At 49.9% G+C, this 13,571-nt stretch overlaps 1 protein-coding gene across 2 annotated transcripts; it reads left to right on the forward strand.

Annotated features, from left to right (window-relative positions):
• Positions 1 to 384: 384 nt before the first annotated feature.
• On the forward strand, positions 385 to 13,297 carry LOC134023176 (clathrin coat assembly protein AP180-like). Of its 2 annotated transcripts, none has more exons than XM_062465062.1 (10): positions 385 to 660; positions 1,019 to 1,289; positions 5,937 to 6,079; positions 7,796 to 7,871; positions 8,608 to 8,710; positions 10,926 to 11,019; positions 11,113 to 11,224; positions 11,439 to 11,545; positions 11,646 to 11,687; positions 13,168 to 13,297. In XM_062465062.1, the coding sequence occupies exons 2-10, from the start codon at positions 1,160 to 1,162 to the stop codon at positions 13,231 to 13,233; spliced, it is 873 nt and encodes a 290-aa protein (XP_062321046.1). In that variant the 5' UTR covers positions 385 to 660; positions 1,019 to 1,159; the 3' UTR covers positions 13,234 to 13,297. The 2 variants fall into 2 exon arrangements, with proteins under 2 accessions (XP_062321046.1, XP_062321047.1); XM_062465063.1 differs by having other exon boundaries at positions 1,155 to 1,289.
• The last annotated feature ends 274 nt before the right edge of the window (positions 13,298 to 13,571 follow it).

The raw sequence follows: 13,571 nt of genomic DNA on the forward strand, positions 1-13,571 counted from the left end.
AGTTTTTGCAAATCGTATTTGACCATGGTAAAATAACAACTACTGAATCTGGGCTTTCATGCAACTTCTCAGGTAGGTCTACAACAACAATCTGCTCTTTATAGCCTACCATATGCAGCTAGGCGTATATTGGCCATCATTACAGGCTTCGTGGGCTACCTAAATGTGAAGATGCCTCATCGTGAAGGTGATATCCCCAGCACTTCCCCCGGCAGTGAGGCTACCCCTGCGCGTGTGAGCACGTATCCGCAGCCTGGTTGGCTGCCGTCCTCCCCTTTAATCCGTGTAGTAGCGGAGCGGGAGGGGGATGCTGCTGTGCTGAGTGACGTGTCACCTGACTCAGTGGGAGGAGTAAGTGTGATGATAAATAAATAAATACACTAGCGAATGCCAATCTGCTGATAGCACCACCATCTACCTTCTCCGTTTGAAGCATCGCCGGTGGTCATCGGTGGCACGGGGATAACGGGGGCGCATTTGGACGCGGCTCTGGATGGAGATGATACCGGGTACCGACTGAGCAAGAAACAACGCCTCCGTTGAATTTCAGGGTCGCTGTGAGGACTAATCCGAGAGCTGGAGGAGAGAGGAGGACGAGGACGCGACGAGCATCTTTTACAACGAGTAGTCATTTTATAAGGCTGTGACTAACGCGTTACTGTAAGCAATATAAATGACTCTATCCTTCTGGGGGGGGAAATAATAAATGTTATGACTAAACCCAATATTATAAATACTCAAGGAATCACACTGAACTATATTTAAATGAATATCGAGTTCGACACAATTTCAATTTTTATTGTATGAGCTGTATAATTAGCCCATAGCTAGTGACCAGGCCTGTCTGACACACTGGTATGTGCTACAGTTATAATCGGCGAATCTCACTGGAGATAAAGTAGAGAAGGTGCAGCTTTAACTGCTTGCATTTATTCGTGTCAGTGCACTCGTCATCAACCTGCCATTGCAATTCCATGCTTTGAATAGAGAACATTATTTGTTTCTGACCATCACGTAGTGTGTCCAGAGTGGATTTGTAGAAGTGGTCGTCTGGAACATTCTATCAGCGGGGATTCTATCAGCGGGGACTGGAGAGTCTTTTGGGGGGGGGACGATCATCTGACATTTGATTCTCGGGATTTGACACCGTGAAGGGAAGATGTCGGGGCAGACGCTCACGGACCGTATCGCCGCGGCGCAGTACAGCCTGACGGGCTCCGAGGTGGCTCGTGCTGTCTGCAAATCGACCACTCATGAACAGACAGCGCCGAAGAAGAAGCACTTGGAATGTGAGTATCCCCTCATCTGGCGTCCTGAGTGTATGCGTGCTAGGCCATGACACCTCCACCCACATTTCTCTCTCTCTCTCTCTCTCTCTCTCTCTCTCTCTCTCTCTCTCTCTCTCTCTCTCTCTCTCTCTCTCTCTCTCTCTCTCTCTCTCTCGCTCTCTCTCTTTCTATCTCTATCTGGATCCAGCTCCAGTGAAAGGCCATATATAATTGAAAAAGTTCCAAGTGCTGTCACTAATTCCCGAGGACCATTATCTGGCAGGTTCTATACAGGGTATTGAGACCAGTCGGCCAGTATGTGATAACAAGTGACCCATCCTAGCACCTGCTGTGTCCAGACAGTGGACCAACAGATACCTCATTTCCAGCAGAACCTGTCTCTCTCTCTCTCCTCATCACCAAACACAATTCCCCAGAGAGAGATGTAGGTCCCAGACACAGACCAGACCCATTTCATAGAACTCTGATGCTGTGTGGCAGAAGAAGCATGTGCTTGTGTATGTGTGTGTGTGTGTGTGTGCGTGTGTGTGTGTGTGTGTGTGTGTGTGTGTGCGTGCGTGCGCGTGTGTGTGTGTGCATGTTTGTGTTTGTGTTGTCAGAGTTTATAGGGTCCTCAGACCATCTGGGACATGTCTTTAAGCAGTGGCAGGTTCTGGGGTTCAGATTGAAGCTGATTTTTATCAACTGCTCTTCATCATTGCTCCCTGATTGAGCCAAAGGCCGGCTCTGCCAATGGTGTGTCAGCAATCTTTTGACGTCTCAGAAAGCGCCCACTCAGCAGTCAAGTGCTCTTATTGCCTGATGACTGTTGTGTCGATGTGCCCCCTCCCTCACCCCCCCTGTTTGCTGTAGGTCTTGTGGCAACTACATCCATGGCCACATGTCCACATCCATACACACACTTACACACTCAAACACTACCACCAATTATAGGTACCAGTGAGATACCAGGACTGAATATCCTGATCAGCCAATCCTTACACCAAGACTCAAGGCTCTCTCTTTCTTACTGTCTCTTTCTCTCTCTCTTTCTCTCTGTCTCACTCTCTTTCTCTCTGGCTCTCACACTCACACGGTCTCCCCGAGGCACACAGGGGAGACACACACACCGTTACTATGGGAATGGGGTGTGTGATGGTGAGCTAGCTAGGCAGAGAGGTACAGAGGGATGAAGAGATGAAGAGGGTTAAAGGGGTGACATTGAGAAAAATAGACAACGAGATGGAGAGATCGAGGAAAAGAGGGAGTAACAGACAGAGATAGGGCAGAGTGCTATGTGTCACACAAACACACATACACACAATCACCAAGCAATGCCATATTATTGGTATTTGCGCAGCAGTAATGAGTCATGAAAAGGAAAACAAGATTTGGATACATACACGCACCTCATCCATATTCATGTGTTCATGGAGTGGGTTGGGCCTACAGTATGTGTGCATTAGTGATCACCCTCGCTGTTCACCCACATCGGCAGCCATTCCAGCGTACCCGTTTCCCAGAAGGAGATGAAAAAGGATGTAGGAGGAAGGATGTAGGAGGAAGGATGTAGGAGGGGGCAGGAGGAGGTGGGGAGGGCAGAGAGGTAGAGGAGGGCAGAGAGGTGCATGGGGGCAGAGGTAGAAGAGGTGAGAAAGATGGAGGGGGGAGGGAGGGAGGGAGAGGTGGAGGATGGGGACATGGAGGGAGGGGTAGAGGAGGTGAGATAGATGGAGGGAGGGAGAGGTGAAGGAGATGAGAGAGATGGAGGGAGAGGTAGGGGAGGTGAGAAGAGGCGTGGAGAAGTCCCAGATAAACAGCAGTGTTTAGTCCTCCAGTCTGGGCTGCTACAAACACACTGACTCACCTCCTCTGGGTTCACACCCCTGTGCTGCTAGACTGCAGGCTGTCTGGTGCTGGGTCGTGTGTGTCGTGTGTCTCTGTGTGTGTGTGTGTGTCATATGGGTAGCAGCAGTACAATTCAGCAGTATGAGAGCTGGCCCAGAGCCAGATGCTGTCTGGCTGAAGCTTCCCAGATTATAGAGATCAGAGCTGCTTCCTCCCTCAAGTCCTGTCAGCTGGCTAATGGAGGCCCTCCTTACCACACACAATGTCCCCTTTCGTGCTCTCTCTCATACACACACACATGGGCGCGCGCACACACACACTTAGACACACAAACACACACACACTCAGACACACACACAAATAGACAAAGGCCTGTTTAAAGAGGGAGTGGATTACCAGAATGAAGAGAGTATGACATTGAGAAATGTATGTTGCTGTGTGTACGTGTGTGTGTGTGTGTGTGTGTGAGAGAGAGTGAGAGAGACAGAGAGTGAGAATGGGATAGAGACATAAAAGGGAGAATATCCATCCCAACTTTCCAATGCTTTTCTACGTGTAACCCTAACCCTTTTACGTGCTGTTTTAAGTCTCTCTCTCTCTCACACACACACACTCTCTCTCTCTCCGTTCCACTCTATTTGTTTCCCCCTCCCTACATCCGTCCCTTTATCCCTCTCTCCATCCCACTCCCAGCCTCTAGACTCATGCAGTGCTAGGCAGGCAGTGCTGCAGTAAAGGAGAGACACAGAGGAGAGAGAGAGGGAGAGGGGCAGGAAGGGGAAGGAGAGAGAGAGAGAGAGAGAGAGAGAAAGAGGGTGGAGGGGGAGAGGGTAAGAGAACCAGGAAGAGGGTCCTGGCAAGTTGGCTGCTCTCGTGCTGCAGTGATGATGTCATAGGAAGTGGCTGCTGCCTCTCATTGAGTTGGAAGGGACTGGAAACACGCTCCACACGTCCTGGTCACCATGCAAATGACTGCTCCGACTCCTCCCCCTCTCGGTGTGCCTGGACACGCCCCCACCATCCCTCCCCTCCTATCGTCCTTCTTAGGAGGTCAGTGTGTCCTTGAGTCTGCCACTCTGAATGTGTGCCCGAGAACGTACAGTATGTGTACAGTATATCCTCCTGCCAAGCTGGCTCCTAGCTAGGCAGAGTTGCAGTACTGCAGGAATGCAGGTGTGGCCGCTTTCTGTTTGCTGCCTGTTTCTGACCGGATCGAGCAGCCAAGGAGGAAGCATGCCGGGAGGAACCCTCTTTCCCATGGGAGAACGAAAGTGGGTTACACAGGGAGCTGGGGAAGACTGAGGGAGGTGCAACTTGGGTTTAGTCTTAGCAAGCCAGACAGCAAGCAGGACCTCCTCTCCCCACTTCCCCTGGTCTGGTGCTGGTCTGGCCAGCCAGCAGTGCTTTCTGGGTAATGCTCCCAGTGCCCTGCTCCAGGGGGAGGGACTATAAATATCCTGCTGCTTTATGGACCATTCATGTGCAGTGAATTAATTTAATTCTAATTCCACTTAGTACGGCTAGTTTATGTACCCTTAGTATAGATAGTCCACATATTTAAATTTTAGGTCCCTATATGTTTATTGTATGCACCTTCCTGCCAAAGCAAATTCTTTGTCTGTGCAAACTTTCATGGCGAATACATCTCATTCTGATTTTGATTCTGAAACAGCCTCACTTCCTGGCTGGCGTTCGTTCCCAGTATCTGGCTGCCTGCCTTTCGGTCTCTCTATCTACTTGCGTATATGTCTGTCTATTTGTCTGTCTGCCTTTGTACCTGCCTGCCTGCCTGCCTGCCTGCCTGCCTGCCTCCTCCCTGCCAGTCTGTCTGTCTGTCAGTCTGTCTGTCTGTCTGTCTGTCAATCGTATGTCTGTCTGTCTCTGATCAGCTGAAAAAAAAGCAGTATCAGAACAGGATACCATGACCCTGGGTGTGGTAGAGCATTCCCTTGCTGGTCATGTGTTGCTTGCCCTGGCCCAGAGACAGTTGCACCGGGATGCTGGTAGTCCTGGCGACCAGCCGAGTACAGTGATGAGGGGTCTCTAGCATCCTTCATGTCGGGAGGAAATATGAGAATGCCAGTTGCCTAGGAAACAGACTTGGCACAACTTCATTTGTACTCCATCGACATCTATGTAAAATACCTTGTGTGACATCCTGTGTGTGTCTGTGTGTGTGGTGTCTGGTCCAACCAGAAGGATTATTGTTGCTGTACTGTATCTGCTATCACTTCCTTGTAATGATCGGTAACTGTTGAAATGTGAGTGTTTTCGATATGACACACACACACACACACACAAACACACACACACACACACACACACACTCTTATCCTGTCTCTTCTCTTCTCTTATTCTACTACATACATTTGATACAGTCAGCCTCCCCTCTGTCTCCTCCCCCTCCTCCCATTGGCCAGTCACAAACAGGAGGATGTGATAGCGTGATGTCAGACCCACAATGCCCCTCTCCACTCGCTCCACTTCACCAGTATGCCTGCGGTGATGTGATGTCAAAAATAGAGCAGAGGGGCTGTGTGTGTGTGTATGTATGTATGTATGTGAGAGAGAACACAGAACCTTGCACTAGGATACAGAAGTTGATGAAAAACCTACCTGTGTCTTGTGAATGACATACTCAGACACACACAATCACTCACACAGGCATACACAGACTCATGCCTGTTAGTTCTAGCAGTGTTGTGCTGGACAGAGCCCCAACCCTGATTCTGTCTTTCTCTTTCTTCCTCTCTGTCTCCATCTCTGTCTGACTACCTGCTTCAGCCTGTTGGTAACCTGTGTGTGTGTGCGTTGTTGCAGACCTGATCCAGGCGACCCAGGAGACCAACGTGAACGTGCCCCAGATGGCAGACACACTATTTGAGCGCGCGGGCAACGCCAGCTGGGTGGTAGTGTTCAAGGCCCTGGTCACCACTCACCACCTCATGGTGCACGGAAACGAGGTGAGGTCACACACACACGCAAACACGCACACACAACAGACACATACATGATACACACACACAACAGACACACACAAGATACACACACAACAGACACACACATGACACACACACACAACAGACAAACACATGACACACACACAACAGACACACACGACACACACACACACACACGCACATGCACAGACACATACAAACAAGAGCTTGTTTGAAGATGACAAGTTACGCTTCAGCAACAGTTTGTTGATTCAGTTATTCAAACATGTATTCTTTCATTTGTGTTCAAGGAGATCAAAGACAAAAGTAAACGTGTGTGAAGCTGTTCGTTCAGGCCCCTCAGCACCAGGGACAGCACCCTTATCTGTCACAGTTTAAATGTGAACGGGGTTCAGTTCAGCACCAGTACTAAAATGTAGACAGTGAACAGTTTGGTGGAGATGCGACTGTCTTCTGTCCATATCTAACTCACAGCACAGTTCGTGCATGCATTCATGTAGGCACTCATTCATTCATTCAGTGTTATGTCACGGGGGTCAGCTGAAGGCAACAGAGAGAGAGGCAGATGTTCAGCTGGTGGATCCAGCTGACTGTCACATCCTGACGAACCACTGCATGGCCACCCAGACAACAGGTGGAAGACAGACAGATGGCAGACAGACAGAGAGAGAGAGAGAGAGAGAGAGAGAGAGAGAGAGAGAGAGAGAGAGAGAGAGAGAGAGAGAGAGAGAGAGAGAGAGAGAGAGAGAGAGAGAGAGAGAAATGGGGAGGATGGAAACATCAAAATAATGAAGAAGAAGATGTAGTGAGATGTGTGTGCGTGTGATGCTGTGATAAGAAGATACCGTCATTACACAGAGAGTCTGCAGAGAGATTGCAGTGGGGTGGAGGATGTGCCCCCCCCCCCAGTGAATCTACTCACTGGGGGCTTAGCTGGAGAGAGTGTGTTTCTTGATGGTTATGTGGTCATGTGCATGTGTGCATGTGTGTGTGCGTGCGTGTGTGTGTGAAGACAGGTGTGTCTCCTGTGAGACTGGGTAGATGGTTTCTAAGCTCACTGTCTATGAGAAGGAGGAAGGATGAGGAGAAAGGGATGGAGGAAGTAGAGGAGGAGGAAGGGATGGAGGGAGGGAGCGAGTGGTCTACTTCCTTTCTCTAGAGAGGATCTCCTCTCCTCACCTCATAAAAGTCCTACTTTGATTTGGAAGGCAGCCAGTAAAGCTCCTAAAGGGGCAAGTGAAATACACCTGAGGATATTTTAAGCCATGGTATCTATGTATATGTGTGTGTGTAGAGAGAGAAAGAGGGTACTGTGTGTATGTGTGTGTGTGTTTGTGTGTGTAGAGAGAGAAAGAGAGTACTGTGTGTGTTTGTGTGTGTAGAGAGAGAAAGAGAGTACTGCGTGTGTGTGTGTTTGTGTGTTTGTGTGTGTAGAGAGAGAAAGAGAGTACTGTGTGTGTTTGTGTGTGTAGAGAGAGAAAGAGAGTACTGCGTGTGTGTGTGTGTGTTTGTGTGTTTGTGTGTGTAGAGAGAGAAAGAGAGTACTGTGTGTGTTTGTGTGTGTAGAGAGAGAAAGAGAGTACTGTGTGTGTGTGTTTGTGTGTTTGTGTGTGTAGAGAGAGAAAGAGAGTACTGTGTGTGTTTGTGTGTGTAGAGAGAGAAAGAGAGTACTGTGTGTGTGTGTTGCTGATTGGAAGGTGCTGCTTCCTGTCTCCTCAGAGGTTCGTCCAGTTCCTGGCCTCCAGGAACACCCTCTTCAACCTCAGCAACTTCCTGGACAAGACCGGCTCCCACGGTGAGGAGAGACTCCTGTCCCATGTCCTGACCCCCCTCCTGTCCCCTGTCCTGACCCCCCTCCTAGTGACTCCTGTCCCCTGTCCTGACCCCCCTCCTGTCCCCTGTCCTGACCTCCCTCCTGTCCCCTGTCCTGAGCCCCCCTCCTAGTGTCCACTGTCCTGACCCCCCTCCTGTCCCCTGTCCTGACCCCCCTCCTAGTGACTCCTGTCCCCTGTCCTGACCCCCCTCCTGTCCCCTGTCCTGACCTCCCTCCTGTCCCCTGTCCTGAGCCCCCCTCCTAGTGTCCACTGTCCTGACCCCCCTCCTGTCCCCTGTCCTGACCCCCCTCCTAGTGACTCCTGTCCCCTGTCCTGACCCCCCTCCTAGTGACTCCTGTCCCCTGTCCTGACCCCCCTCCTAGTTACTCCTGTCCCCTGTCCTGACCCCCCACCTCCTCTACCATCACCCGCCCTTCCTTTCTCCCCCACCTTGCATGCTCTCCTACCCTGTCCCCCCACCTGCCTTCCCCTTCCCCTCTCACACCTCGCACTCCCACTTCTCTCCTCTTCACCCCACCCCCCACCACCGATCTCTCCCCATTTTCCCAACCTCTCTGATGTAGAGTCAAACTGTCATCCGTGGCGATTAAAAACGGTCTCCGTGGTGATTAATATGGCATCCCACAGAGACATAAACAGGCCACTGTAGAACAACATGCAAGGGTGACACGTGTGTGTGTGTGATTTCCTCCCCAGGCTACGACATGTCTACGTTTATCAGGCGTTACAGCCGCTATCTGAACGAGAAGGCCTTCGCCTACAGACAAATGTCCTTTGACTTCGGACGAGTGAAGAAGGGGTGAGGCCTCTCCGTCTCTCTCTCTCTCTCTCTCTCTCTCTCTCTCTCTCTCTGTCTTTACCTCTCTGTCTCTATCTCTTTCCATCTCTCCATCCATCCATCTTTCCATCTTTCTCTGTTCATCTCTCTGTCTTGTCGAACGATCGTGTGGGGACTCGAGGACGCTGACCAGGGTGCTGGTCCCCCGGCAACAAATATATTGTTACGCCTCGCTACGCCACCCAACTCACGCCCGGGGTCTCACGAATTTGCATAGGCTACGTGTGCGGAGAACACACGCTTGGCTACGAGTTAGTCTGAGGCTCCCTCCCTCCCGGCAAGGAATCTCCGCACCCAACCAAACCACGATGTCACAGACGCTCACCGGGGCCTCCTAACGCAAACCTGGAGGGATCTTTTATAGCAGCAAACGTTTATAGGCCCTTTTTTGGGCAAAACATCATAATTTATCGATCACTTATTCCTATGGCTACGTTTTGCTCCCGGTTACAACGCCCTTCCCACCCGATAACAAAAACGTTCAAGGGCCCTCGTCCGCCCTTATTCCCCCCGTTAGTTTATCTGTGAGACGCAACACCGCACCTATCGAGAGAGTATATGTGTCTGAGCAGATGAACACTTCAAGACCCTGTTTCGCGTAAACACCAGCTGGGCAGTTTTCGTGCCTAAATGACTGGTCGCGATTCCCGGGGAACTCACCTGAGCATCGGTGTGGGGCGCTGAGTGGATCGCTTGGTCTCGAGCGAGGGGCGCACAAATGGGCGGTAGGGCAACGACTGTCTTTTCAAATTTTTATTGGCAGATTATTGGAACAGAAACAAAAGTGTAAAAAGGAAAAGAAAAAGGTAAGCTAAACCTCCTTTATTAAGGCACGACAAAAAAAATAGGAAAACGCGGACCCTGGGTCACTAGTAAAACAGCAGTACAACTGACAAAAAAGAAGCTCTTTTCTGAAATAGGCACAGGTGGACACTCTACAAAAACAGGCTCAGGAAAAAAACCTTGACTACCCGACTCACGAAGTACAACACAGAGCCTTCTCTCCACCCCCAACTTTCATTCTTATATCTTTTAACACGTGATGGCCCTGTCTAGACTTTGGGCCATACATGACGCAGGTATCGGTCTACACGTTTCCTGTATTCTCCAAAAAGTTAAATGTGGTTTCATCTATTCAAGCATTTCCTAACCACATCCTCTGCATCTGAAACACTCTGTCTTAAACTTTTACACATTAGCAATACTACATATCCATTTTAAGATGCACATCTACAAAGTTTTTAAAATTCAAAAAAGGTAAAAAAGGTTCTAAAACATTTTCCAGCTATTTCTTAACATTCTTTAAAATATTATGCAAGCACTTTCTTAAAAAACATTTGCCAATGCACATTCTTTCTAATAAAACACATGCGTATGCTAGAGGTCAAAACTCCTCTTGAAAACACCAAACTTAAAATTGCAAAACCTTTATATATGTATGCAAGCATCTACAACTTTTTAATGCACAACTTGGATATATGTATGCACAAAGTCAAACACATTTGCCAAAATGCACACTTTTCATTATTAAGCATTATTCTTTTTTTTTTTTTCAAAATTGTTTCTCCAAAGTCCATCAAAACGAAGGCTCCTTCAGGGGCGTTCGACAGTCTCTTTCTGTCCATCGCACCAACTCTTATTGCACCATCTCTCCATCTTTTTCTCCATCGCTCCATGTCCCTCTCCATTGATCTCTTTTTCTCTCTCTCTCCATCTCTCTCTCCCTCCCTCCATGTCTCTCGTTCAATCTCTCTCCATCCTGCAAAAATCCAGCTAAACTGATTCTCTGTTGAGATTTTCAGCCGTGTCTAACAGTGAGGTCCACATCAGTGCACTGCAGTAGACTGACGCCCCCCCCCCCCCCCCCCCGACCCCTCCGACTGATCCTGCCACCCTCCCCCAGAAGAACAACAGGCATCATCTAAGCCACCTTTCTGAGTCAGGGGTCCTGTCTGTCAGTAGGAATGAGTCAGCGAGCTCCAGTCAGAGAGAGGGCCATGCCTGTGCCTGGCCTGCTTGGCTGATCGCCTGCTAGAAGCCTTTACTATCTGTGTGGTAGAAACATCATTTTGGACCGTTAGTGTTCCAGAAGAGACATCAATGTTCTTACTCCTAGACCTCATTCCCTCTCTCTTTATCCCCTCTCTCTTTATCTCTCTCTCTCTCTCTCTATTAGGTCTGATGGAGTGATGAGGACCATGTCAGTAGATAAGTTGTTGAAAGGGATGCCCATCTTACAGAGCCAGATAGATGCTCTGCTGGAGTTTGAGGTAACTAACCAGCTAACGAACAAGCCAACAAATTAACTAACAAACTAACTTTCAATGACGTTTTTGATCATCTGTCCTGCTCCTGTCTGATAGGTCCATCCCAATGAGCTGACCAATGGCGTGATTCAAGCCTGCTTCCTGCTCCTCTTCAAGGACCTGATCAAGTTATACGCCTGCTACAACGACGGCATCATCAACCTTCTAGGTCATGGTTGCCTCTGTCTCTCCCTATCCTCTATCTATTGGTTAATCTTTTTTGATCTCTCACCTTGACCTCTCTCTCTCTCTTTCTTTGTCTCTCTCCTCTCTCGCCCGCTCTCCTGTCTCTCTTTCTCACGCGTCTCTCTCTTTCCTCTGTCTCCCGCTCTGTCTCTCCCTCTCTTTCTGTGTGTGACTTGCAACATCCGTGGGCCCTACAGAGAAGTTCTTCCAGATGAAGCGAGGCCAGTGTAAAGACGGCCTGGAGATCTACAAGAGATTCCTCACCAGGATGACCCGGGTGTCTGAGTTCTTCAAGATCGCTGAGGTACAGCGCCCGCCGCACACACCACACTGCCGACCCACCGGTTGAGCTCTTCAGTCCTGTACGCGCGCTCCTGCTGAACCTCAGTCCTTCTCTTTCACAGCAAGTGGGGATCGACAAGAACGACATCCCGGAGTTGACTCAGGTACGACCGTCTCAGCCTCTCCGCTCTCCTTGGCGACTCTCCCTACGCTGTCTCTCTATCGATACTAACACACGCTTAGGACTAACTGCGCATGCCAGTGTTGTGGCGATTTATTCAGTGTTGCATGGGTGTTTCGATTCATGGAACTACAACTCCCAGAATCCTGTTCTCTGGAGGCGTCACTCTAGTCGCCTGCTTGTTGTAATTTAGCTGCCATCCCTGGCCAATCACTATCTATGTTCATTCACATGTGACTTGAGGGGTTCTCATTGGTGAGGTTGTCATGGAAGGGGCGTGACCCATGGACCTATCCCGTCCTCCATGCCGCCAATGAGCGGTGGTTCCCTGGTGATTGACAGACCCTGTGCCTTGTCTCTTGCAGCGGTGCCGCAGCATCGTGCAGGCTGAGAGTGTGAGTAGCGTGTAGTGCACAGAGCTAGCTAGCTTCATAGAGCCAAGCGCACAGGAGAGAATAGCATTGAGCTGCACACACAGCACAGCAAAGTGCAGCACAGTAGATCTGGGCTGAGCTGAGCGCACAGTCTCAGATGCAGGACTGGATGGGCCTGAGCGGACCTGAGTCTCAGCACTTGCTTTTGAAACCAGAGCACAGTCTAGCTCTTGGTCGGAGTCTTGGTGCACTGGAATGTTGCTGTAAGTCACACTGATGCCTGTCTGTTCTACAAAGCTTAACCCCTCTTGTTTTCTCCTGTAAGCTGACCAGAGTCAGCATCAATCTCTGGCTGGCACCGGTCCGGACATCGGGGCTTCTGGTCTTATCTGAGTTCCGACCGAGAAAGCAGTGGTCATGTGTACAATCTCCCCGACTGCCTGCTCTCAGGTCTCTTCTGGAGATCATGCCCCCGCCTCCCTCCTTGTCTCAGGAGACAGGTTCATCAGACTCTGGGTGCCCCAGTGTCTTATTACAGCTGATAGAAGTATTATAGCTATTACAGCTATTACAGCTGCTATCGGTGTAATGCGTCAGGCTTCATTGCTCAGAAGCCGAGGAAGTGGAGAGGCTGTCGGAGGACGCAGACCTGGGAAGTGGAGCAGGAGAGAAGGGAGGAGAGGAGAGGGGGATAGAAGGACGAGGGAGATTGATTTAGCTGTTCTATATAAGAGTGACATGATTCTCCAGCATGGTAGATGTGTGTGTATGACTGCCATCAGCAGGTGTGTGTGTGTCCTGCCTGCATGTGTAACAACGATGGGCTTTAGGTCTGTCTAGCCTGCTGCAGTGCATTGTGGGTAGCCGGAGCATGTTCATTCAGTCTTTGCATGGGACCCCTGTAAATCACCTGAATGTACGTTATGTCTTATATCCGTCGCCTGTGTGTCTGTTTACTGCCACTTTCTGACCAGTGTGTGTGTGTGTGTTTTACGTTCTGCCCTGTCTGCCCCAGCCAGTATAGGCTGATGCCACCAACACTGCCCATAGTAACCCCTCCCCCCCCACCCCCCCTCTCTCATCCTGCAGGCGCCGGAGAGTCTGCTGGAGTCCCTGGAAACACACCTCAACACCCTGGAGGGGAAGAAGCCGTGAGTAGCCCTCCTCACTCACATCAATCACTCACACGCTGACCTGCGCATGCCCAGCTCACACGCTGAGCTAGCTCACACGCTGACCTGCACATGCCCAGCAACCCCTGACTCTCCTTAGTAGCTTTCTCAGACACATATCGTAGTAGCCCAACTCCCCCTCTCAAACACTCACACTCACGTTATATAGCCCAACTCCCCCTCTCAAACACTCACACTCACGTAATATAAACTAACTCCCTCTCTCAAACACTATCACACACCTTTATAAGTAGATGAAGTCCCTCACTTCTCTCTGCTACTCTGAAGCTACTAATCTGTCCTTCACTGGTCGTGACTGCT

This window comes from Osmerus eperlanus, chromosome 7, assembly GCF_963692335.1.
Source record: "Osmerus eperlanus chromosome 7, fOsmEpe2.1, whole genome shotgun sequence".
Classification (NCBI taxonomy): domain Eukaryota; kingdom Metazoa; phylum Chordata; class Actinopteri; order Osmeriformes; family Osmeridae; genus Osmerus; species Osmerus eperlanus.